This window comes from Penicillium pulvis (assembly GCF_028828015.1).
Source record: "Penicillium pulvis strain IBT 33274 chromosome Unknown contig_12_segment0_segment0, whole genome shotgun sequence".
NCBI lineage: Eukaryota > Fungi > Ascomycota > Eurotiomycetes > Eurotiales > Aspergillaceae > Penicillium > Penicillium pulvis.
Genome location: NW_026643072.1, coordinates 2,478,075 through 2,502,371, shown reverse-complemented (window position 1 = coordinate 2,502,371; position 24,297 = coordinate 2,478,075). Strand labels below are relative to the sequence as shown.

General features: G+C 46.4%; 10 protein-coding genes across 10 annotated transcripts; 5 read left to right on the top strand and 5 right to left on the bottom strand.

The window, feature by feature from the left end:
* Positions 1 to 5,327: 5,327 nt before the first annotated feature.
* On the bottom strand, positions 5,328 to 7,359 carry N7503_002154 (histidine--tRNA ligase; the record flags this gene model as incomplete). The annotated part of the gene is made up of 2 exons (XM_057061701.1): positions 5,328 to 5,807; positions 5,863 to 7,359. 2 exons carry the CDS (start codon positions 7,357 to 7,359, stop codon positions 5,532 to 5,534), a joined length of 1,773 nt encoding a protein of 590 aa, XP_056925663.1. The 3' UTR covers positions 5,328 to 5,531.
* Positions 7,360 to 7,685: 326 nt separating this feature from the next.
* On the bottom strand, positions 7,686 to 9,047 carry N7503_002153 (Hsp70 family protein; the record flags this gene model as incomplete). Its single annotated transcript, XM_057061700.1, has 2 exons — positions 7,686 to 7,841; positions 7,899 to 9,047. 2 exons carry the CDS (start codon positions 9,045 to 9,047, stop codon positions 7,686 to 7,688), a joined length of 1,305 nt encoding a protein of 434 aa, XP_056925662.1.
* Positions 9,048 to 10,004: 957 nt separating this feature from the next.
* Positions 10,005 to 10,622, top strand: N7503_002152 (uncharacterized protein; the record flags this gene model as incomplete). Its single annotated transcript, XM_057061699.1, has 1 exon — positions 10,005 to 10,622. One exon carries the CDS (start codon positions 10,005 to 10,007, stop codon positions 10,620 to 10,622), a length of 618 nt encoding a protein of 205 aa, XP_056925661.1.
* A 717-nt stretch (positions 10,623 to 11,339) lies between these two features.
* Positions 11,340 to 12,390, top strand: N7503_002151 (uncharacterized protein; the record flags this gene model as incomplete). Its single annotated transcript, XM_057061698.1, has 2 exons — positions 11,340 to 11,475; positions 11,507 to 12,390. 2 exons carry the CDS (start codon positions 11,340 to 11,342, stop codon positions 12,388 to 12,390), a joined length of 1,020 nt encoding a protein of 339 aa, XP_056925660.1.
* An 875-nt stretch (positions 12,391 to 13,265) lies between these two features.
* Positions 13,266 to 14,115, top strand: N7503_002150 (uncharacterized protein; the record flags this gene model as incomplete). Its single annotated transcript, XM_057061697.1, is given in 3 exon segments — positions 13,266 to 13,412; positions 13,424 to 13,798; positions 13,944 to 14,115. 3 exon segments carry the CDS (start codon positions 13,288 to 13,290, stop codon positions 14,113 to 14,115), a joined length of 672 nt encoding a protein of 223 aa, XP_056925659.1. The 5' UTR covers positions 13,266 to 13,287.
* Positions 14,116 to 14,794: 679 nt separating this feature from the next.
* N7503_002149 (7alpha-cephem-methoxylase P8 chain related protein) lies at positions 14,795 to 15,753 on the bottom strand (the record flags this gene model as incomplete). The annotated part of the gene is made up of 2 exons (XM_057061696.1): positions 14,795 to 15,329; positions 15,392 to 15,753. The coding sequence occupies 2 exons, from the start codon at positions 15,751 to 15,753 to the stop codon at positions 14,795 to 14,797; spliced, it is 897 nt and encodes a 298-aa protein (XP_056925658.1).
* A 678-nt stretch (positions 15,754 to 16,431) lies between these two features.
* On the bottom strand, positions 16,432 to 17,821 carry N7503_002148 (aminotransferase; the record flags this gene model as incomplete). The annotated part of the gene is made up of 3 exons (XM_057061695.1): positions 16,432 to 17,408; positions 17,483 to 17,616; positions 17,685 to 17,821. 3 exons carry the CDS (start codon positions 17,819 to 17,821, stop codon positions 16,432 to 16,434), a joined length of 1,248 nt encoding a protein of 415 aa, XP_056925657.1.
* A 1,198-nt stretch (positions 17,822 to 19,019) lies between these two features.
* On the top strand, positions 19,020 to 20,024 carry N7503_002147 (uncharacterized protein; the record flags this gene model as incomplete). The annotated part of the gene is made up of 1 exon (XM_057061694.1): positions 19,020 to 20,024. One exon carries the CDS (start codon positions 19,020 to 19,022, stop codon positions 20,022 to 20,024), a length of 1,005 nt encoding a protein of 334 aa, XP_056925656.1.
* Positions 20,025 to 21,038: 1,014 nt separating this feature from the next.
* On the bottom strand, positions 21,039 to 22,167 carry N7503_002146 (gibberellin 3-beta hydroxylase; the record flags this gene model as incomplete). The annotated part of the gene is made up of 3 exons (XM_057061693.1): positions 21,039 to 21,716; positions 21,772 to 21,838; positions 21,899 to 22,167. The coding sequence occupies 3 exons, from the start codon at positions 22,165 to 22,167 to the stop codon at positions 21,039 to 21,041; spliced, it is 1,014 nt and encodes a 337-aa protein (XP_056925655.1).
* A 465-nt stretch (positions 22,168 to 22,632) lies between these two features.
* Positions 22,633 to 23,706, top strand: N7503_002145 (HpcH/HpaI aldolase family protein; the record flags this gene model as incomplete). Its single annotated transcript, XM_057061692.1, has 3 exons — positions 22,633 to 22,818; positions 22,890 to 23,274; positions 23,339 to 23,706. 3 exons carry the CDS (start codon positions 22,633 to 22,635, stop codon positions 23,704 to 23,706), a joined length of 939 nt encoding a protein of 312 aa, XP_056925654.1.
* Positions 23,707 to 24,297: the final 591 nt, after the last annotated feature.

Genomic DNA, 24,297 nt, shown 5'->3' with positions numbered 1-24,297 from the left:
ATGAGGGCCTAATAACCTTAAGCGATACTACTTTTCACTGTACATGAAGACCAATCATTGGATCAAGTTCGAATCAGGGTGTATGTAAGTAAGTGTACTACATTTTCACCAATATGTCTAGGCGTGATTCGTGCAAAGATCAAAGGGATCATGGCGCGTTGGATATATTTGCTGTACCCGGCCGCCCAAGTATGTTTATTATTTTTTTTCCATAGGAGCATCCATGGATCCATGATATCTGGGTACAGTCGCCGCTTCTAGACACCAATATTGAATTTTGTTTGAGTTAAAAGGTAACTAACTAATCAGTAGAAACTCGCGTGTATTAGTTAGTACGATAGAAAAAAAAAGCAAAAAAGAAACTGCTCACGTCCAGATTTGAACTGAAGACCTCGGCATTACTAGTGCCGCGCTCTACCAACTGAGCTACGCGAGCCGCTTATATTATCGAGGGTTGCGGTGTGCTTTATAAACCAAAAATAAATATATAACAAGTCTTCATAAACATTGGGAGCCACAGCCCGAGCAACGACCGGGGATAGGAGTTGTGGTCAGATCCAACAAAACACCAATATATTCTAGCCCATTCTATCTCTGTAGTTAGCTCCGTTGACGAACTTTTATCTGGGGCTCCCCAGGTGACAATTGCCTTTGTACGCTCAAAGTACCAACGCAATGAACAAACGTCACGCCTCTCGAGCTGTAGCCCGGCTAGGTGCCTGAAATACTTTGCCAACAAAGGCTCATAAAGCTTTTGGGGTGAATATTCAGTTCCCGGCAATTTTAAACACAACTAGACTGCGAATATACATTCTGTGGCCAGGGAGTGTACTCCGTAGAAATTTTTCAGACTCAATCTAGAGCCTCGAGCTAATCCAGTCTGACGGTCCACGGAACTTATATCCGACAGATCGCGACGTGTCAGAAAGGCCATCAGCAAATAGTGCGATGACAACGCATGTTTTCGATGAAGTGCAAGCAGCAGAAATTAATTATAACCTTTTGAGTCACCAGCAGACATTGGAATCTACCAGGATATCTCAAAAGTTGCGAATTGTATTCTGGGATACAGGACCCTCAAAATCGCCCTGACCAAAACACATTCAATCAACTCTTTTCTGGCCCCACCGCCAAGCCCTTAGCGATCATGTAGAAGACCGCATTAAACTGAGGGATGCCGTAATATACACCGTCTAGGTATTGTAAAATTCTAGTAAATTCCGACATTCCTTCTGAACATGCACATAAAAGTGGATCTAAATAGGGAGGGGGTTTCAAACTCATGCAACGCCACTGTATGTAGCCTCCAGAGCCGAAAAAACCAGCTAATACGAGGGATCGGCCCTGACGAGGCTGAGTTCTCACAACTTTCCTTTTCGCTGTCACCGTCCTTCATCCGTGCCTGTCTTTTCAAACAGATCTGAGAAAGAGCTGTATGATCTTAGCCCATCATGACTTTCGCAATTCCCTTTACCGTAGTTTATTTATCTGGCCCTGGCCATCTTCGAGGCCATCTACCGGCCGTTCAACACTTTTAAACGTTGGAGAAAACATCGACCCTTTCGCCCACTATCTCGCACTCGAAAGCGTGCTCTAACGCTACCTTTGCCTGAAAGCCCATGTCACAGTCGCAAACCACAACGGACACATAACCAATCACAGTCGCTCTTTTTACATCGATTACCATATGATATTCGAAGACAGATATACAAATACGTATTGGCGCCACCGGAAGCTCTACATGTTGTGGATACCTACTCCGGCCGCCTCGGCAGTGTCCGGTGTTTTGCCTCGCGCCCAGAGGACCAAAGAAGGAGGCATTTATGCCCTTATAAGGGCTACGACCATGATCAAGACAATTTCTGGCAACCAGTCTATCTTAGCCTTTTGTACTTGTGCCGTCAGATGTCAGTTACGATTTACAGAAAAGAATGGTCTCATTACTAACAGTGATATATAGATACTCAGAGTCGGTACATGTTCTCTATACACAAAATATCCTGACTATAGAGGACGATGTCCTTCAAAAACTTCCAAGGGCAATGTTACCTCGTCGCCTGACATCTATCCGTATAATCAGTCTTGAAATATTATAACAAGTAAGATTGCTCGTAAGTCACATTTTGCACATACATTGTGGAAAGACTCCAATCGAAGCTGGATGGACGCGTGTCAAGTTCTCTGTGAGATGGGCACCTTTGACCTTCAGAAACATGAGATCAGAATTAACTATCATGCTTGGGGGCGGGAGCGAGAAGGGAATCTCGGACCCAATGATGACTTACTTCTTGGGATGCTGAATCCTTTGCTTCATGTGAAGGCCCAGAGTTCCGCGTCATCCTTCATAGCTGGCCACAGCACAGAGAAGTTGCGTTGCGTATTCTTGGGGCGGATCCTCCGTTTTCTATTGAGACGGAAGATTTTTGACCAATATTGAGGCCCCGAATCCATTTACACAGGAAGAAATATTGGCACAGGAAAGACATTTGATGCATACAAACTTCCCCCCCCCCCACCCGGCGAATAATGCAAGTGATTGATGATTCTGAAGATAGCAGTGATTAGTATGAGTCTGCATAGATTCCCTTCGCCAGCTACCGCAGCCCGCGGCATGTTTCTTCAGCTTGAAAAAAATCAATAGCTGGTGATGATATCGACAAGCTACTGCCTTTGCCAGGGTTCTGTTGTTTGTGGGCGAACGGCGGCGTTTTAGCATCCTAGGATATAGGCCTCAAATAATATCACTAACTATAAGTCCGTCTTATTGTGTTTGGTTTGTTTTGCAGGTGTCGGCTCCCCAGGTATTCAAGTGAATATGATGACTCGAATCCAAGGGCCAAACCATATCGACTTCAGATCTGGGACCAAGAAGCTGGGTAATATCAACATGATAGTCTGATCTATGTATCAACTCCTTTTCCTCCATATGATTTGAATCATCTCAGTTATGGGAAGGATTAGGACCACTGGCTTTCTTGTAGGCAATTTGTAATATTACGTTCGAAGATCCAATACCACAGAAGGGGCACAATACTGTGTCCCTCAATTTCATACCCTTCAGATAATCCACCTGCGCCAAGGCCTTGGCAATGGGACCAGAAAAGAGCTATTGACTGTTTATTGGTCAAGGCGATTTCGAGAATGACTGTATGTACGTGGCCTGGCCCGTCAGAGGCTCAAATTATCGCCAGCCTGCCCATTTTGGTGCCAAATGTGAGCTCAACTATGCCCTTGGGCAGGATATATGTCAGAACCGGCTCTGTATAGATGCAACTAGATGAAGTAAGGGGCATCTATAGACTATAGTAGTTTTATCATCCGGTGGGATTGCCACGCATTCGTGATTCGTGACCCCCGATATTTCCGATTCCACGAGCACGTTATGCGCCGTGTAACATTGGAAGCGGTTGAGCACGAGCGTTAATATGTGATCACAATAGATCATATGCGAATTGACTGTTTAAAACGTATAAAATGAGCCTCTTATTGCTATGCTTGAGATCTTCGCGTTTGTTCTGCCGCAGGCTAAAGGCTCCAGTGGCATGGGTGGCAGGCATCGGCACTCTGGCTATGATATAGCTCAGCAAAATTGCCAGGGCTACCATGGAGTTCGTCTAGGTCGATTTGACCTGACTAACCTCATGCTCAGCAGCCATACCTGATCCATACTTATGAGGTAAGGAACCCACCTCCAGCGATACCATGTACCACTTGAAAATTTCTACAAATATGCCGGCTTTCGATGGAACCTCAGATAATTGCCGATGAAAGGTTGGCGCTAAAAGTGGACATTTAAAATGATCCTTGTCGGTGCAGTACGCTAAAGTCGACGTGTCCAAGCCACCAGACTGTGCAACAAAGCATTGGTCCGTCACATTGTCCAAAAAGCAGACATCGGAACTTATCGCTATTTTATTCGTATTTCCTCAAACTTACTGATTTCTGTTGTTCGCGCACTTTGTAAGCTACCTAAGACTGCACCAAAGTTCCCCTATCTTCGCCCTATAAAGCTCCACGACAAACTTGACTCTACAATATGTTAATAACACGCTGCTTGCTAAAGAGTAGTAGTTATTTTTAAGCCACAGTTGGTGGCTTGAATATAAAGCTAAACGGTTTGCCTCTAGCCCTTGATACTTTTATCGGATGGAACCAAGACTACGTCTCATGCATTAACCGCGCATAACGGCCATAAAGACGGCGAGATCGAACGTAGTAATAACATGAACAGGGATCTTCACGGACACGTGGGGCATCACGGCATTGCGATCGATAAGCACCCGAGTTCGTGTATAGGTCACTTTCCCCTCCTTTTCCCACATAATCGATGGACGCACTTCAGATATAAAATGATCAAAGGTGCCCAGGCCCAGACAAGCACCTTTGTCTTTCCAATTCTATTTTAACAACTTATGATAGGCCAATAATCGTAGGCCAAGAATGAGTTACTTCTTTCTGCAGCCCAGAGTCGGACTTCGCCAAGCATGCATCAAGCTTCATGATTACACATTGACCACCACCGATCCCAGAATCTACTTATTCTTCGTAGAAGCAGGCAAACCGTGAGAATGTTTCTATTTTACCATAAATCGTGCTTTATAACTAAAAGGCTTAGTATCATCGAACGATGTTTGTCAATTCCCGACGCTACCATATTGCTTTCCCTCCAAGGTCTAGCCACCCTCAGTACTGGCTCTGTTTTGATACTCTCTAGCACAACAGGGTATAGTAATTATTCCCTACTCAGTTGTTTACGTTGTCTACCTTATTAACTAAGCTCATAGAAACGAGCCTACAAAAATGTAAGAGGCGCAAAACTTTGACCAGGACTCGTTCTCACGCATATAGAATTGTTATTAAAGGTCCAAAAGTGAGACCGGGGGACCGTCTTTCGGAAACTTGGACTTCTGTACTTACTTTTGCCCGAGGACCGCTCGCGAGAATGCTTTCGCATAATTTGGGAAACATGGTCTTTTCTTCAGATCCTAACTCGCGAATGCAATTTTGGAATTTGGTTCGAGGTCGCATTGCGGGTGATAGAAGGAATCTGAACTGGCTTATTTCTTATTGTCGGAGGAGGTACTTTGGTGGTGTTGCCCAGCCCAGTCCAATGGTTACAGATGAGGACTTGATTGAGCATCTTCTAACGGATACTGTGTTGTATTCGTAAATCAGGAGAACGACACACATAGCCTGAAGTACTTTGGCGGAATGCATGAAGTGAAGAGGAAGAACTTCGGACGGACGAGGAAAACTAAAGTTGATGCTAATTTGAAATTTCTCTAATTACGGCTAGGTATACTTGGGAGATAAAATAGTTGTGATAACCTTGGAATGCAATTGGGTATTGGTGAGCTGTTTCACTTGGTGTCACTGATACATAACATGTATCTTTAACCGTCCAGACAATCCAGACATATGCAAAAGGAAGAGGTAGATGTAATCTCTATTTTTGAGAAAAAAGGACAATGCTAGCCGTGACCAGGAAAGAGAGGGGAAATAAAACGCCTATATTTTCATCTTTTGAGTTCTTAGACCTGTGCAGATTGCAGTTGCTGAGCCAGACTGTCAACAACGCCGGCTTGCTTTTGAGCAAGGCGCGATTTCAATTCGGCGACCAACGAGGCCAGCTCGACTTCAACACCCTCCTTCTCCGGGTGATCGGCAGGGAGACCCATCTCCTTGATGCGGACCTTGCCAGCAGCCAGCTCCTCCTCACCGAGAATGACGGCGAAGGGAACGGAGCCTTGCTCGGCAGCCTTGAATTGCTGAGGAAGCTTGGGCTTCAGTTTGTAGGAGAACTCAGCCTAGGGGGCACGTTAGCAATTAGTTTTAGATGAAAAAGAGCCACGAATGACATACCTTAATGTTAGCGTTCCACAGCTTCTGGCAGACCTCCATACGCTCCTTGAGCATACCAGTGAAGCCCTTACCACCGAAGGCCATGACGTAGGCATCAACCTCACTGCTGCGGAGACCCTCGGTGTTCTGCTCACGCTCGAGGCGGGCTTTGGTGATAGAGAAAATACGGTCCACACCGAAGGAGACACCAACACAGGGAATCTGAGCCTTAGGCTGGAACATGCCCACCAAATTGTCGTAGCGACCACCGGCAGCGACACTACCCACACCGAGGGTGGGGTCGTTGGAACGGTCATCATCATCTGAGGTCTTTGACTTCTTGCTAGACTTCTTCGCCTTTTCTGCCTCTGGGGCGTCGGACTGAATAGCGGGGGCAGAGCCCTCGGTGACAACCTCGTAGATGACACCGGTGTAGTAATCGAGTCCACGAGCCAGAGACATATCGAAGGAGATCTTGTCCAATGATCCGAACGCCTCCAAGTAGTCCATCAACAAAGCCATTTCCTCAAGACCAGCCTTGGCGGAAGCATTGGCTGTAAGTGTCTCATCCTGCAGCAGCTTGTTCAACAGCTCGCGTCCACCCTTGTGCATGACATAGTTTTCGATGCGGTCCGCAACAGCGCCATCCAGACCCTTCTCATCGACCATTTCCTTGCGCACATCAGCCCAAGGCATCTTATCCAGCTTATCCACCGCGCTCGAGATGGGCCGGATCTTGTCCTCCGGCACACCACACACGGCAAAGAGACCATCCAGAATCTTGCGGTGGTTGATCTTGATAGTGTAACGGCCATTCCAGCCAAGCTCCTCGAAGACCTCGCTGACAATGCGCAGCACCTCGGCATCGGGCACCATGGGGTCGAACGCACCGGCGATATCGAAGTCGCACTGGTAGAACTCGCGCATGCGGCCCTTGCTGACAGCAGGCTGATCCCGACGGTAAACCTTAGCAATGTGGTAGCGCTTGATACTGCGCACGTCCGTGTTCATCGCGAGCCAGCGCGCGAAAGGGACTGTCAAGTCGTAACGCAGGGAGCAGATCTCGCCACCCTGGTCCTGCAGGTCGTAGATGAGCTTGGAGTCCTCGCCATACTTTCCAGCCAAGATCTCACGCAGCTCAAAAACGGGTGTATCGAGGGCGGTTCCGCCGTGGCGCTTGAAGACGTCGGCGATGGTGGTGAAGATGCGGTCTCGAAGGAGGGCGTCGGAGCCGGACCAGTCCTTAGTCCCCTTGGGGGTTTTGAGGGTAAATGAGACCTTGTCTTTAGGCATTTTGTCGATCGAACCGGAGTGAGGGATTGAAGAAAGGAAACGAGTGCGGCGGGGGAAGTTTCGATGGTGGGGGGTGGTGGGGGCACGGCGACAAATTTGATTCGAGACTAAACGCCGGCCTTGTATAGGCAAATGAGTCAGACAACACGGATATCTTGCGCCAATGAGTTTTGCAAATGATTGTCTTGCAGGATGCAGACGCAAAGAACTAGAGAGGGACGTCATAAAAGCGACGCTCACATTTGGCGAAAACTGCCCGTGGCTCAAATCGGTTCGACCGGGCCATCTTGCTACATCGGGGAGTTTTTCCGGAGTTAATCCGAGCCCACTCTGAAGTATGAACGAGATGCGGATCCTTTGAGTCGAAGTATTTTACACAATTAACGGCTCAGAGGGATAGATTGATGGTGGCACTCAATATATATAGTGACTGGATCTGAATTGGCAGCAACTCAATTTCCCACATACTTCGAGGCTATGTCACTCAAAAGTTTGAATGAGTCATCCAAGTCTTGACACATTGTGAACGATATGTACGTACCAGAATTCAATCACGAAATGTCTCTCATCCCAGCCAATACGGCGCCCTTTACACAAGCTAGAGTGATATCTGACTGGATGACTTTGAGTTCGAGTAGTGATAAGCATGAGTTGACTCTGCTGGAAAGATAAGGGTTCACAAGAGAACCTCCCACGAAAAGACAGCTCTATGAATTTGGGGAAATATCAACATGAGTCTCGTTTAGAATGGTACCTTAGCTTACCTTGAGTGTCTTTTGTTGTAATTCAATAGCGGAAACTTGCTCCTCAATCATACCCAAAATCTGGTTCACAGAGGGATCAAAGCAAGAAAGCATTTCTTCCTTGGTAAACCACATACGCCCCTCCTCAATATCTGCCTCGGGAAATTCCAACTCTATACCCACATCACACCAAAAGTCCCCAGCCCTTTCAAGATCCAAGCAAGCTGGGGGCGGGTAATCGGGGTTCCCAAACTGAGGGATGACCTCACTTCTAAAAAAGTCACGGCATTTTGCGTAAACACGAGGGGGTCTATTCACCAGCTTCATCTTCTTGATCTTTCCACGAACAATATTATGGAAGCAGCTGCTAATTTTGCTAGCTCCAGCGGCGCCCACAGAGAGATCGGTACATTTGGCCAGTCTCAAAGGGTCCTTGGATTTGACTTCATAAGTAACCATTTCCACAAGATGGCCGCCACAGTCTGCAACGAGGACATTATCTCCGACTCCAAAAGACGAGGAGTCATCAAAGTTAGCTTGCAAAAAGGCTGCTTCTGTGCCAGTAACCAAGGCAAAATCATGCTCGGATCTCACCCTGAAACCAGCTTCTTTAGCCATCGAGCGCAGCTTCGATCGGGCGTCTTCATTCCATGAGGCAGGTATAGTAATCAAGTAACGGTGACTAAATTGACTTGTACCTGATGACAAGTTTGAGGCGTCCGGAAGTTGTGAAAGTATGCTTTGTCGGACGTGACTAAGAAAGTCAACCATGACTCCTTCGATTGTTTTCCCAGGGGGAAGTGGTGGGCTCTCTAGGGTGGCGTCTTTGAGAGGAGCAAAATGATATCTGAATTCCTCAATCTTTTGAATTCCAGGTCTTGGATAGCCAGCATATGAAATGACTTCATCTTCGCTTTCGCTCCAGCCTACCATTTTCAAGAACTGATTGTAGTATCCGACTGTTTCAATTTTTGGTTGTTTCGTGAATCCTTTGATAGGCCTCGCAAAGCTTTTGGGCCATTGACCCAGGACCTTGACCTTCATCATGTCATCGCTTGCAACAGTGTAGGCAGCAGCAGTGAATGTTGCACCGAAATCAATCCCGATGATGATTTGACTTCTATTTCGTTCCGTGACTGGAGGCTGATCGTCGACTTTTTGGTCGGACATATTGGGTGTATTGTAAGGAAATGGTGTTATGGGCAATCTGAGCCCAGTAGAAATGAGCCTCTAGGGGAGGGTGAAAGAGGAAGAGATGTGCAACTGTTTACACACGTTGCCCGATACGTACAATGTCACATGATCAGAGATGTATCCAATACACTCTCCGTTGATTTGACATAAAACATCCAGTCGATTGAATTGGATGAAGCTGAACAGGAAATGAACATTGTTCAGGCGTGTAGGTCACCAGGTTTGAAGTATTTAGCAAACACACTAGAAGAATCTACTGTTACCGATGTGTTTGGGGCTTGGCGACATCATGATCCAGACAGCCAAGGACTACTAAAATAAACTTACGGGGCGGTGCTCAAAGGAACCGCTTCTGTCATAAGCATTCTCTCCAAAAATTTTTAAAAAGCGAAATGCATGCTCAGCTACGGCGGCGTTGACATGTGTGATATCATAGCATCGGCCACCTGATTGGCCTAGCGGCACATGCCACCCAATGCGGTTAGATCGATCCCGGACGATCCTTGGCATCTTTGGGGGCCGCATAATCTGGGATATCTCTGAGCGTTTTGATTGGAACATCCGTCTTTCCCCCAGTGAATAAAGCCAGTTTCCACACTTGTGACAAGGCTGAATCATTGGATTTTTGGACGGCAAGGGTCTCAGCCCCCACAAGACTGTGCTCTTGGCAGAAGACGGGCACCATGATTCCGCCGCTTCTGAAGCGCTTCGTGAGACCATTTTGGGTTAGATTCTTGGCTCAAGGGTAAAGTTTAATTTTGTGGCAATGACGATAGCAATGAATTTTTAGCTATATAATATCCTTCAGCCCTCGATTTTAGCTCATTCAATCTACAACAACTTATCAATATTGACAGCTTCTTAATTCGCCTGTTCATTCATAGCATATCTTTATTGACCATGAATTCATCATCCGAAAGCGTTCCTACTCATATGAATTCGGGCCAGTCTCGCGCATTAGCGCTCGATTTCAAATGGGGAAACTTCCACACCCTCATCACCGAGTTTGATACAACAAACCCCGACCCACTGCCACTCTACGATGTGTCCTGCGGGATGCTAGCACCCCACCTGAAGATCAAATCGATACAAGACGATCGACAGATTGGAACTGGCACCATCCATGCCATCAGCATCAGTCCTGACTATTCGATCCATGGATCCAAAGGTACCCTTCGAGCTAAGAGTCGCCTGCGGACAATATACACCCACATGTCCCACACCTTCTCGGACACAGACAAGCCGGCCAAGATGACATGGACAAGCCGAAGTGGTTTCACAAAGTGGGACTTTATCTGCTGCGACGAGAACCAAATACCTGTGGCGAAATTCACTGCCAATGTATGGGCACTCAAGAAAGTTGCCAAGATCGAGCTTATGGGCCCGAAGGCGTTTGATTCTGCGGCTCTGGATGAGATCGTGACCGTCGGAATGACGCTGAACTACTGCATGTATCTTCGTATTAACAATCCTTTGAACCTTGTTGGCTCTGCTTTCATGCGGACAGGAAAGGAAGCGCAAATTGAGGCACCACGGCTGCAACCTGTATAGGGGCAGTTCATTGATTGAAGAGAAGCATTTTTTTATATTTCGGCGATGATCAGGGGTTGTACTTTCCTTCCTTTTTCTTTTTCTTACTCTTTTCTCTTTCTGCGCGCAAGTCTGTATGAGAAGGTCGTTGAGGCTTTTGTTGATTTCCGTGATTTCTTAAGATACCATATGAGATTTCTTTTTTTAATATAGATTGCATTGATCAGGTTTTGAGGCAAATGAAATTTTTTTTTTCACCAAAAAAAGGCCATAATAAATAACACATTCTTTAGTGACCGGAAAAATCTCAAGTTAATGACAGAAAATTTGTACAAAAAGAAGAAAATGGAGCTCCGGTATAGCTACTTCTCTCAATGAGGACTTGGTGACAGGAGGGCGGACCCACTGGTAGAGTTTTTCCAATAGTATAGGCCTTGGCAGATCCATGGGCCTATCGTTCTGTCGCAATATGAAGTCTTGATTATCAAGCTCTCATTTTGACGTCAATTCATCACCATATCAGAGAGAGAAAATTTAGTGAAATCGCACTTTGGCCAGTGCTGTTCCATAATATTCATACAAGCCTGTCTGAACATCAATATGCCGGGGCAAAACCGCTCTGTTGTTTGCCCAAATGCCTCTACAACAGGTCTCAGCCCACTACCGACGTGCTTCTTATGCCAAATGGAGATACCATGGCTACTAGGCGATCGATTTTTCAACTCTAGTAAAGCCAAGATGCAGAAATGGTTCAAAAATCGATGGAAGAGTGATTGGGAATCCAGGTCAAAGCATGTGATGGTCCCGTCTATCACGGTAGAGGAGGCATGTTTTGATGATATGCCCCGGATATGGTCATGTTTCTGCCGAGCTAGTAAGTTTTAGAGAATATCTTCAATGAATAGGACTGACTTGCGCAGTAATCAAGGTATCGGATTACAAATATGATCTAACGGGTATTCATCTGATGCATCGCTCAGACAGCTCTCTTTACTTCCCAAAAGATCCAGATATCGCGAGAATTGGGGTTAAAGTCAAGCTCGGTGCTGACCACTCCCGAGATAAAAAGACAAGCTTAGACAGTGATATCTTCACTGAATTCTGGGCCGCGAGTATGGGAAGACAGCCACCGCATTACAAAGGAAACGTACATGGGTTTATTGTCCATGCTCATTGCTGGGCTCTTCTCAACCGAGTTCTAGGAGCAACGCCGAGACCGACTGAGATCAGACTCAAGAAACTCATTCTGTCTTCACGAAAGTATTGGCGGAATCAAAAATTACATGGATTGGAAGATTACAATTTTCATCAAAGCATCGCTAATCAGGCACGGGCGCCACAATATGAACACGGCTGTGATATTTATCAAAATCCACTTGTTATACCGGCACTGCAAGAAGTAATTACTCGCGAAAAGACCCGGGCAGCGAAGGATCGAATTCGTCCTGGCCTTAGCAAGTTTCCCATGGAGATCAACATCTTGATTTCTGAATGGGTTTGCCCAGTTGACTGCACTTTAGAGGATATTACAGACATGCGCAATATGCTTCTCGCATTTCAGTGGAGATTGCCTGACTGGTTCTGGCGAAGGCGGCTCAATATAAATGAAAATCTAATTTTCGAGCTAGACATTCTCAGAAAGTCCGGCTCTCCAGTGGACTGGCAGATATTGAAACTTGGTTTGATGGGTCTTCATTTAGATCCAAAATGGTATTCTAGGAGTGGTCTTCCGAATCGAGAACGTATAATCAGAAATATACTTGCTATCAAGGACTTGGGCGTTAGCTAGATGATCGAGAGATTTTGGGATTTGGCTTGCTACAATCCCTGTCTACATATGTGAATAAATAAACTTGCTGAAAGACTTGGATAGTGGCTGAAATAGTACTAGTATCTGTCTGGAAAAATGCGCACCGACAAGCACCCTTCTACGATTGGTAGAGCCTGAGTACAGGATGGGTCCACAATCTGGACGTCATAAGATTGGGAGCCCATGAAGTGGTTTCGCCAGGTAATATATAGGGGTACTACAGTACTTGCTACTTAAGAAGCGAGTCCCGCTAATCCGGAAAAAAAAAGAGGATGCCGAACGAAAAGTCGAAAGATAAGTCAATTTACGGCCAAAGCCTGTACCTAGGCCTCAAAAAATTCCATTTTCATCATTGACTTGCACATTCTGTACGGAGTACTAGAGTAAGACCTAGTCAAATTGGAAATGTTTTCTTGTAGGGGCCAACTTTATGGGATGCCAGTTGCCGTATTATCTAGCGCAGGGTCAAACAGGGTTCATGTGGAGCTAAGTGCCACTAGCTCGGTTCGCCTCTCCAGCGCTAAAGGTGGGCGCTCATTTCCCCTTTAAGAGGCGATCATCCACCACATGGAATCACAGCAATCTTCAGCTTTACCAACCTACAATTGCTTCTCAATTTGATCAGATAGGTCACACTTCCCCAAGAAAGCCATGAATACATTGCCAAGTTCTTCTGTCGATACTACCTTCTCCCTCATCCGCTGTCCCCCAAGCCCAACTTTCTTAGTCTTCCTAGTGCTGCAACTAACTAGCGATGGATCCTGAACTTCAACGCAATCTTCGATTCTCTGAACATGACAGACCGTGAGATATCACTTGAATGCTCATTGTCTTGCAATGCTGAGAATCATTAGTCCGAACGCACCTGCTTGGATCATGGAGATATCGCCAAGAAAGGTTGTATACTTGGCTATTCAAGCCGGGATCGTCATTACCATTCGGCGAGAAGAAGATGGCTACTCCGGTCCCTGCATCTTCTGCTGGCATGAGCGATCGGATCTGTGGGGTTCAGCTGGCTTCATGCTCTTCCAGCACACGCCATAGCCGAAGGACGCCATGTTCCTCCATCTTTTAGTGTCATTCGGCCTACGGAGAGGGCTAGATTCCACCAACTTTTGCCTGGTGAAAGTTTCCGCCTGAATGTGGGTCATTTTGAACCTTTCCAGGATCAATTCGTCCCTGGTGAGAAATATGAACTGTTTTGGCCCGGTGCTGAATACATCCTTTGGGACTGGGGATTTTTGCACGAGCTTGTAGATCACGAAATCGGCGGCGAAAGCCATTCCCGCGCTGTTATTCCAGTAAGGGGCAGTATTTCCTTCACTACTATCGACGAAGAGCAAGTCATCTGGTCGGCGCCTGGACCTGATATAAGCCCCGATAGAATGTAAGCAAGTTGGAAACATCAGTTTCCTTTACTTATGTGTTTGCTAACCGCTTTTATGAAAGCCCCAGAACCCCAGCCCTCACCTTGACTCTGCAATCTCCATCCGAGCGCTTTTCTTTCCATAGAAGCGTTTTGGTAACCATAGAGATCTCTCTGATGGTATAACGGATGAAGATGGCAAGCCAGTATTGACGGGTGCAAAGCCAATCAATTTCCATAATATTGAGACCGACGTTTTTCGACTCGATCGCCGGTGCCACGATTATGACCCGAACAATTTCGAAAGTGAGTTATTCTCAGAATGGGAGCCAGATTAGCACTGGGATGACTACTCCCCATGTATCTATGGGAGGGCTTGACTATGTGGTCAATGATTCTCAGAGTGAGCGGTTCGTTTGCCTCCAAGTGGGAGAGAGCTAGTCCCGTAAGGTAAGCCTTGGCCTCTCGAGTTTCCATCCCGAAACATCTGTTGGCGACATTTATCGATATAGGTGCTGTGGCACCATCATCGATTGGTGAACTTGGGGTGATCGGAAAGAAAATGCCAATACTATTGTGAATTCCCACCCTGGGGTGGCGATGTCATTGACCCCCCGGATAACGAAGGAAATCCGAAAGTCACATTACCTCCGTCCAACGGAGTCGAGTTCACAATCATTGAGTGATGTGTACGGGCAAGCCAGACTTGATAGAGGAGAAGTGGAGTGGAGGAGTTTTAAATGAGCCAATTTTTGTATAGCTTGCGTACGACTACATAAACATATGGGTAGTCACTCTTGCTACGTTTGATGTGATTAATAACCCCCTTGACTCGTGTTCGTGAGACTATGTTCTGTGGTGTAAATAGCGCCTTTCAACACTCTAGTTGGGAATTCGATGGCTAAAATCAAATCCTGATTTGTTTCCATTACTACATGATCATGAGAATGAAATCAGGCGTCGATCAACGCAAGTACATAGATTGCTTAAGATTTACCAATAGACCTCCGAACAAAATCAATCACGATCCTCTGGATGGAAAACCAAAGCTCTCAACTCAATACTTTCCCTGGGTGCCTCATGTGCCGTCGATGGATCAACAAAAGCAGCATGGGGTACCCGTCTCGCCCGGCCATCAAGTTTGGAATCGAAAAGCTTGATGAAAGTCACCATATCGGGAGTCTGTTTATAGCGAAAGTACCATTTCATATTCGGATGCGGCGTGACGTTCCATGCGCCACTCACTCGTTCTGGAAAAACGAACGTGATAGGGACAAGACAGCTCTCTGGAGTCGAGTGTGAATCCGCGACCGCCAGTGGGTCCTTCAAGATCGTACGGATTGGACGCCAGATACTGATCATCTGGTAGCGACTCTTGAGGAGCTCTGGTGCCTCGTCTGGGAAGTGAAAGAGGACTCGGTCCTCAGCACCCTTGTAAGATGCGTCAATGTGGACGGTTTGGATGGGACCGCGGGGCTGGTCTCCAGTAACCCAATCTGTTGCAGCTCGGCGGATAGTATGGTCGAAAATATAGAGCCGAGAACACCCGGTACTGTGCAAGTTAGTTTATTGTGTTTTTGGCAATTTCGGGATTTGAAGATTTCGGTTGCTTACACGTCCTTAAGCAATTGTTCTGTCTCTGGGTAGTAGACATTTTTGATCTCCTCTTCGTTGAGGAAGTCTCTGTCCTTCAGTTTGCTCTCATGGTAGTGGTACTGAAATCCATGGCTGTCCAAGCTGTAGTCCAGCTCATGGCCACTGACATCCTGAATGGTGGCGGGGACATCGATGGTTGGCCGAAAGTATGTTTCAGGCTTTCCAATGTGAATTGGGGCTTGGGGGGAACCGTCTTCGTTCTCCAAGTTGAAAGTAAGTGTGGTCTGGACATGGTGAGGGCCTTCGGTGACCGGGACCTTGTGCTTTTCTGCTGGCAAGGAGCCATGGGCATCAGGGAGACGAACAGCTGCCGCAGCCATATTATATGATTGATTTTTGTTTTCCAAAGGTATTGCGAGCCGGACTTTCTTTTTGAATGGGGGGAGGAGATTATTTACGTTGGCAAGTTGCGGTGTGCCTAAGAAAATTCAAGTTGTCAGACGGCACGTAAAATGCAGGATATAGATAAATGTGGTACATGCAGGATATTGCCAACCTGCATACTACACATCTGAGCCTGTGCGTCATGCAAGACCATTCTATGAGATAGAGCAGCTAGTCACATTCTGGTAACAGTTGCCGCGCAGGATTTTGATGAGTACTCAAATTTATTCTAAACACAAGAGTGTCTCCCAGTCACTGCGTGCTTGATACAACCTTTCAGTATCTTATGAAAGGTGAAAAATGACCTCTGGATAACGCCCGTGAAATGGCCCCAGGGTGTACTATTTCAAGATAACAATACCAGGAAAATGAAAAACTTGATCCATTCAAATTATGGGGCAAATCAAACATATCAAGAATGCAAGAACCTAGATGCCATTGATTTTGCCTGCAAATTAGATATCGAAGCTAAATAATTTCCATATCCTAACTTAGGGCTTATTTGCTCTAATAATAAATATCAAGCCTCTCAACTGGAAAGGCGGGAATGAATTTTGATGTCTATAAGTATCTCGAATTTCATGATAAAATATGGAAGATTAACATGGCCCTTTTCACTGTTTCATGGCATGCACAACGTCGTCTAGCTTTAATATAAATGCCTTCATCTCATCCACGGTGTTGTAATGAACCAAGCTTGTTCGAATGATGCCATAGTCTGGCACTCCAAGAACATCATGAACTGTACGCGGAGACCAACAATCACCGGTGATAAGTCGGAAGTTTGAGGTCTCGTGAATTACTTCTGCAATTTTGTCAGACGCGAGTCCATTGACTGTAAAGCTGATCAATGAAACCCTCGCTTGGGGGTCTGCTGTCTGTGACCCATAGACGGTGTAAAGATCCGGATGTGCGTTCAAATAGTTGAGAATCTGCGCGGTGATGATTTCCTCGTGCGCAATAAGAGAGTTCCAGCCAACGTAATCGACGAGATGACTAATGATGGGGGTAACAGCATGTTCAAACTCAATGCAGCTGTTGCCGAGACCCAATCTCACGTGTAAAGCGCTGGGGTCAAAGAAGTAGTGGTTGAGACTGGTTAAGTAGCGCTTCTGAACACTGCGACGAGCATAGATCTGTGCGATATGAGGGCCAAATACCTTATACCAGCTAAACACGTAGAAGTCGACACCCAATTCTTTCACATCGATGGGACGATGGGGGGCCCAAGCCACTCCATCCACGGATATCATAGCCTCGGGGACGGTATGGACCAATTCAGCGATCTCTTTGATGGGCTCGATAGTGCCAGTGATATTTGACACATGTCCACAGCATACAAGTCTAGTTTTGGAGGACAGGAGGGGTCGAAGTGTTTCAAGGCTGAGCTTGGGGTCTTTGTTGTTCCCCATTCCCCCTTCTGGCGCCCACCACTTGATGGAGATGCCCAGACTCTGCGCCAAGGCAACCCATGCAGTCATACCAGCCTCATGACAGAGTACAGATACAATCATCTCTGAGTCTGAGTTGAGGTTTGGACGAAGGGAGTTGGTCAGAGTTCGTAAAAGCCCTGTCGTAGAAGATCCAAAGGCTTCATTTGGAACACTCGTTAACAACAGATAATGCTATCAAGACATGTGTCTGCACCGAGTGGACAATTCTTACCAATCTCGTCAGGATCAGCATTCATGAAAGAAGCAAGCTTCGCATACTGGGCAGTGCGCTCTTTTACGTCAATCATGCTTTTTGAGTCTAGACCACGCAGATTCATATGAGGAGCCGACATTGTGCGAGTGATGCTATTAAATATATTGTTAATAAATGGATCTTTACCTCCTCATCGTATGAGGCGCCAGGAAGAATTCACCTCTCAATGACTCCCTTGTAGATGAGGGCACCGGATCCATTGTTTAAACAGATGGAGCCTTTGTCAATACCTGGAAATCTTTTCCGAACTTCCTCGACGTCAAAATTGGGGACATGTTTGTTGATAGTGATAGTCATGATTGAAACTGGTAAAATAAGCCAAGTTATGTGAGAGGAGACAGCAAGATACCCCGAGCGTATCTCTGCAGTTTAGATAAAGTCAATGAGGAAGAAGTAAGGGGGCTTATAAGTAAGATTAGGTATACCGCGGCAAACTTACGCACGGTTCGCACTCAAACGGCAGCGACCATCGTGATCAAAACTAAACTTGACATATAAGACTGCTCTCTCACGTTGCATCTTTCAACTTGCGTGCCATATTTAACCTACAACTGTCCTGTACTGACCGACTCTGTCTCCATTTGGAATTCATTTCCAATACCCTGCCAAATCCGAGCCTGCGCAAGCCTAGAAGCTAGGCAATTGTACAGAACGATCGAAGACGTGGAAATAAGCAGCTTGTCAATACGAACAGTGAACTAATAAAGCAAGAGAATGTCTTTCAAGCCAGCCTCGATCTCTACTTGTTGCATTGGATGGGTCACAGCTACGCCCATACGCCACGTACGTGAAGATCTCACTTTCAGGGGCTTGCGTTTCTGGATTTATTGGAGACCACAAGGTTTCTTCAGCTTACGCCCCACATATCGCTGAAAATCTCTCAGATTCATGCATAAGTGGGTTTTTAACGCAGTGGGCAGGTGTTCGTGCAGGAGGCACCTGCATAATGTCACGATGCTGATAGGCGGGGTCTACCCGCATACAACGTACGAAGTACGTATTGCATATGTACATGATACATGCACGAAGGCGATGGCTAAAACGCGCCCGCAGATGGCTTCGATATTTCGATGCGGGGATCACCGCGATCGATTTTAGATCAAGCTGGATGCTAATGAGCGCAGGTTCTCAGATCTAATTTCCCAATCCTTAAATTCCCTCTCTTACAGAATGAGCTTCCAGCATATGCCGGAACCAGAGCTACAAGACTTACTTGCCCAACTCGCTCGTTTTTACCGAGCAAATGAGACCAGAATCTCCGCCGATGAGGTTTCTAAATGCCTTGAGCATCTCCCAGCAATGGAAAGCTCAGCATTGAATCGCATGTTTTCTTTAATATATCAGAAAAAAGTCAGGACTCCTGTGAAGCGATCCTCATTTGATTACGCCGCTAATCTCTGTGATCTGATAGACCCGGGGATCGGAACCGGGCCGCAAGGGGCAGCCAAATCGCCCGCAGTGGACCCCGGATTCCTGTGCTGTCATGAAAAACGCTATGAGGCTAAGTGGAGTGGACCCAGTGGATAGATCGGTGCCTTGTCAAAATGGGCTCTATGAAGGGTCATACGGAGACAGACCTCCCGGTTATGTGGAATTGCTCCAACCTTCTCATGTCTCTAATTATGCATGCCACCAACAAAGGCCACCTGGTGGAAACCGGGGAAGCTCCAATCATGCTCATATCCAAGAGCGCCCTATCATTTTCCCTTCAAGTCTTGGGAATGCAGAACAGCCAGACAGGGATATCTGCTCGGGCCGCATAGCGGCCCCAACGCCAGAGGAGTTCGATAACCAGAGCTCCCCCTGCTCGGAGTTTAACACAAACACAAATACAATACAACCCTCCAGTCCAACCACTGATACAGCACTGCCTGCATCCAGTCTGGTCCTCTCACGCCAAGGCGAAGTGACGCCTATCCACCTTATGACCGATGATGAGGCGTTCAGCAAAAGTAGCCTGGCCACCTGCGACGACATAACATTCTCGCCAAATACTAAAAGACTTCTCGAGAGCTGCAAAACAAATCTTGGAGGATTCCTGCAAGCTATCAAAGAAGCAAAGGTGTCTCTCCCAACCGGCCAGGGTTGGGAAGCCGCGATTGCCACGAAGAAAGAAAACGTTGACATTCGCGATCTTTTGAAGATTTACCACAGATTTGAGTGTCATAATATCTACAGACATGTTGTGGAGGCAGAGTATCACACTGGCACACATTGGATTCGGGATATGCGTACATCATTGGCGAACAAACTTTGCCGGGACTTTCCTGAGCGTTTCCAGGACCAGAAAGCGGCTAATAAATGTTTGAACTGGGTTGATCAAGGCTGCAGATATCAAGAATGGGCCGAAATGTTTAAAGAAAAGACAGACCTTGGGTATCTTATTGCATTGCCTTCAGATGTGTCTCACTCAGCGTTCGTTCCCTTCCTTTCCCTCCCTGAGAACATGGTCTCACGAAGACTCCCAGGTACACATCAAGATGCACAAAAGATCAAATGACGGCCGCTGTCCTCAAATTTAAATGCTTGGGTATCGATAGGATCGTGAAAGACATGGGACTGGCCCAGTTGGGTAACCATATTGCGGCAACCTTGAGGGGAATGACAGGTAGGAAACGAAAGGATGTTGGTGAGTCCTTTCTAGACGCCTCGTTTCTGACAAATCGCAATGCTTATATACCCGGACCAGGAGAGATGATTCAGAGCACTTGGAAGTCACCACGATTGACGGCAGGAATTCTGTCAACTCGTGTTTCACAATATGGCCAAAATCCCACGCCCCCCGCGTCACTGGCAGCCGGTACCGACGACAAATCCACACTTACATACTCGGCCTTATTAACATATGCACAACAGATCACATATTTAGTCATTCTGAGACTTCGATGCCAGATTCGGCTCAAGATCAACCTGGTATCCATGGGCAACAAGATAGCAACACGAGCAATGCTATGGATGACTGTGCGGTGGCCTTTGAACCTTTCAACGGTATGATCCCACGCCCCCCCCCTCCTCCCGGTCAAAATTCGGGACATTAATACGAACTAGTTGAGTTGAACCTATCTGCGTATGATCATCTTATGAGTCCGTATCAAAGATTCGATGACTGGTATCAGCGTTCAAGTTATATGGAGGATGCTGCACAGATGAGATTGAGTCCTCAAGTTCATCAATACACGGGATCGTTTCAATAACGAAAAATGATACCATGACAATGCAATTTTGCGGGAGGAAGTTCTGTTTTGTCCTATGCCCCGGTACGCTTCCAATTGATAATTGCTCTCAATGCCAATCTTTCCTTGCTGTCAAAGTGGTAAGTAGATTTTTACTGCAAGGCTTTCTATGTCGATCCGGTGAATGTTCATTGGAGCACTGCCCGAACCAAGACTTCGAAGTTTATCTTTGACTACATAAAGTAGCATTGACTCGAAATCCAAAAGTATAAAGGACTTTATTTGGAAAGAAGCCAGTAACAACAATATTCAACCAAGAGGACATTAAGACAAGCTAAATATTACTGAGCAGCCTGAGCAGCCTGAGCAGTGGCACCAAGAAAGCCGTTCCGACCAGTCAGCATAGCACCATGCTGCTTAGCATCGAGGCTCGCTTCCCGGAACAGAGCATACTTCTGGTTATGCCACTCAACACTATTCATCTCTTTTCCATCGTGGGAAACAAACTTTGCATCAAACTCCGGCCGAAGGAAATAAATGCAGGAAAATTTATCCTGACCAGCTGAATCGGGCGGAGGCACCACGCGATGAAGAGAGGAGGTCAGGGCACCTTTCGACAGAAAGTTCAGTGAGTCTCCAACATTCACAACGGCGTGTCCAACCCGTGGTCGAATGAATGTCCATTCCTCAGTCCCGGGCTGCAAGACTTGCAAGCCTTCAGATTTGGAGAAAACAACAGTGAGAGTTCCCATGTCAGTGTGCGCCATGTTCCCAATCTTCTCATCGCTGCTGCCCCACGGTAGGTAATTGAGCATGGCCATATTGGCGGACGAAGGTTTGTCTTTCCGGTGACAGTCCTTCAAGTCATATGGAAGATCAAGGGCCTTTGACAGGATGGACAGGATACAATCGGTATATCCGTTGACCTCGCTAATGAATCTCTCCACAAGGCCTAGATTTTCCTCAAAAGCCTGGGGGAGTTGCAAGGTATCCTGACCAAAGAGGCCATTGTTGTGAATCTGGAGATAACGAATTAATTCAACTGCGCAGCATCTTTCATAAAAAGCGTCATACCGAAAAGCTCTCATAGCCATCTTTCTTCTCTGCAAATGGCCCAACGGAACATCCGGCCCGTTTGTAACTAGAGAGGTTGACTTTAGCACTCTCATCTTCACAAAACTGCAATTGGAGTAGACCCTACCCTTGGAGTCTAGATGGCAGATGTTTCTCGGTGCTATACTCCTCCTTTTCCTCCAGTGGTAATTTGAATACCGATTTTCCAACGAGGGAGAGGTCATCGACCACTTTCAAAATCTCGCATGTTGAGGGATCACGGAAATCGAGGTAGAAAAAACCATTTTCTTTACACGAAGACACAAGATCCTTCACAGTGTCGGCGTTGCCCTCAAGAAGGCCCGCCAGCGATATCGACTTTAGATCCGCCTGTTTAGTGATGTTTGCAGAAGCCATATTCAAGTGTTTGATCAATAAAGGTGTAGACTTTTGAATTAATATGTTTTTACCAAGGGATATATGTTTAAATCATTGCAGCTATCTCAAATTTCCTCTGCATTCCTTTGATAAGAAGCGGGGTCTCGTGTGAGATACTGAGTCAAACGTATCGTTTCTCAACACACCTCAATTGCCCAGGTGACGTAGGCCAGCAGCCTTGTATCACTGCAGTCGATATTTGTTTCAACTAATGCAGCTATTACTTGGTCACTAGCGCAATGTGAACTTCGGATTGTATCTATCAGTACATGACTTGTCAACAGCGGTGTGGATAGACGGGAGTAAATAAATAATTTCAATACAAGAGCTCGAGTCCCGGATGTTTGAAGGAATACATAAATGAGAGTATATACGCATAGTTCACTTACTCTGTCTGAAATCTTACTCTACTTTAAGATACTGTCACAATATTCACTGAACACGATGCGTGTAGAAGTCAAAATGCTCAATACAAAGGACTACAATGCCTTGAGCTTGGCTCAACCTACAAATTTCAAGGCTATGTTGGAATCCGGTGAGCTGCTCTGGGGTACTGGATGCCGGATTCCCCATCCAGAAGCGGCGCGAGTTATTTCTGCGACACCGTATCATTTCTGTTTCTTAGACGCAGTGAGAGCCCTGTGCCTTGAAATGACCCGAATGTGTTGTGAATAAGCATCGGTGGGTCTAATTTTACGCAGGAGCATGCGCCTTTCAATGCCACCCTACTTGTCGATATGATTCGAACGATTCAGCTTCACTCAAACGGCTCAATGGTACCATTCGTCCGCATCCCAAGTTGTTCACCAGAGCTATTCAATTATGCTCTGGGTGCTGGAGCAGGTGGAGTAGTCATGCCTCACATTCAAAATGCTAAACAGGCAGAAGAATTGGTACGTTTGTGCCGGTTTCCGCCAATGGGGGACCGGAGCTTCCCACCTGCTGCCCTGATTGGCGAGCGGCAGAATAGGACACCCGAAGGCCAGACCACCTACGACGTGTGGGACAACCATGCAGCGGTGATCTGTCAAATTGAGGATCTAGAGGGTTTGGAAAATGTCGAAGAGATTTGCAGAGTACCAGGTGGTGCGTGTTAATACCATCTGACCCTGTTATTTTCCCCGCACGCAAGCGCTAATACGTCCCATAGTTGACGGCCTTTTCGTTGGCACCGGGGATCTACGTATGAGCATGAATCTTGCACATGGGTCTCTGGATGGTGATGAGCCTGTTTACCTTGCTGCTCTTGAGAAGATCCGGGACGCTGCAAAGGCCAATAATCTTCCGATCATGGGATTTGGTATCTCCCCTTCTGGTGTTGAGCTTAGGCTAGAGATGGGCTGGAATGCGTTCATTATTCATGGTGACATTGATGCCATATGCACATCGGCCACTGAATATCTGCAGATATACAGCAAAGCTGCTTATGGAGCCAATGAGAATGTACCCATGCGGGAGAAAAACGGCGAGCCGGCTCTCAAGCCTCTGAAGGCAAATCTCCGGTCAGATCTCAATTAAAGAGTTGAAGCTAGCGCAGCGGAATCGGAATTCGAGCCTATGTATTAGATCTGTGGTTGTGACGTGGCTTAGCTGCAGGTGGTTGGGCCAATGAGGACGGAAAGAGCCTTTGGAGTTGCAGATTCTCAAACACATCATATGTAGCACAGCTGGATTGCAAATCGCGCTTGCCAGTTTTCTACTTCAGAATTATGCAGTCTCTGATTGGTTGAGTAAGTGTTGATAGCTTATAGTGGGTATCCCATACTATGCACCTTGGGGTCAACTCACTGCACTTTGAACCTGTTTTTCGTACGCCGTAGCCAACCTAGGCGCTGCCAGAACAAGATTCTCGATTTGCATCAAAATGCTAATATTCGGTAAATAAGATAGAAAATCTGCGCCAATACTGTCATACAGATCGTGTCACATCTTTGGAGCCCTTTTCAAATAGACCTGGCTTATACAGATCATATTGCTTCAACCCCGCATTATTCACCTAAGCATCGTTTTATATATCAATTATGATTCCAATATCGCGGCCTTATCACTTGAAGACTTCATAAATCAACCCTCAACATTCACAAAATGGCGAACCTCGTGAGTAATGTG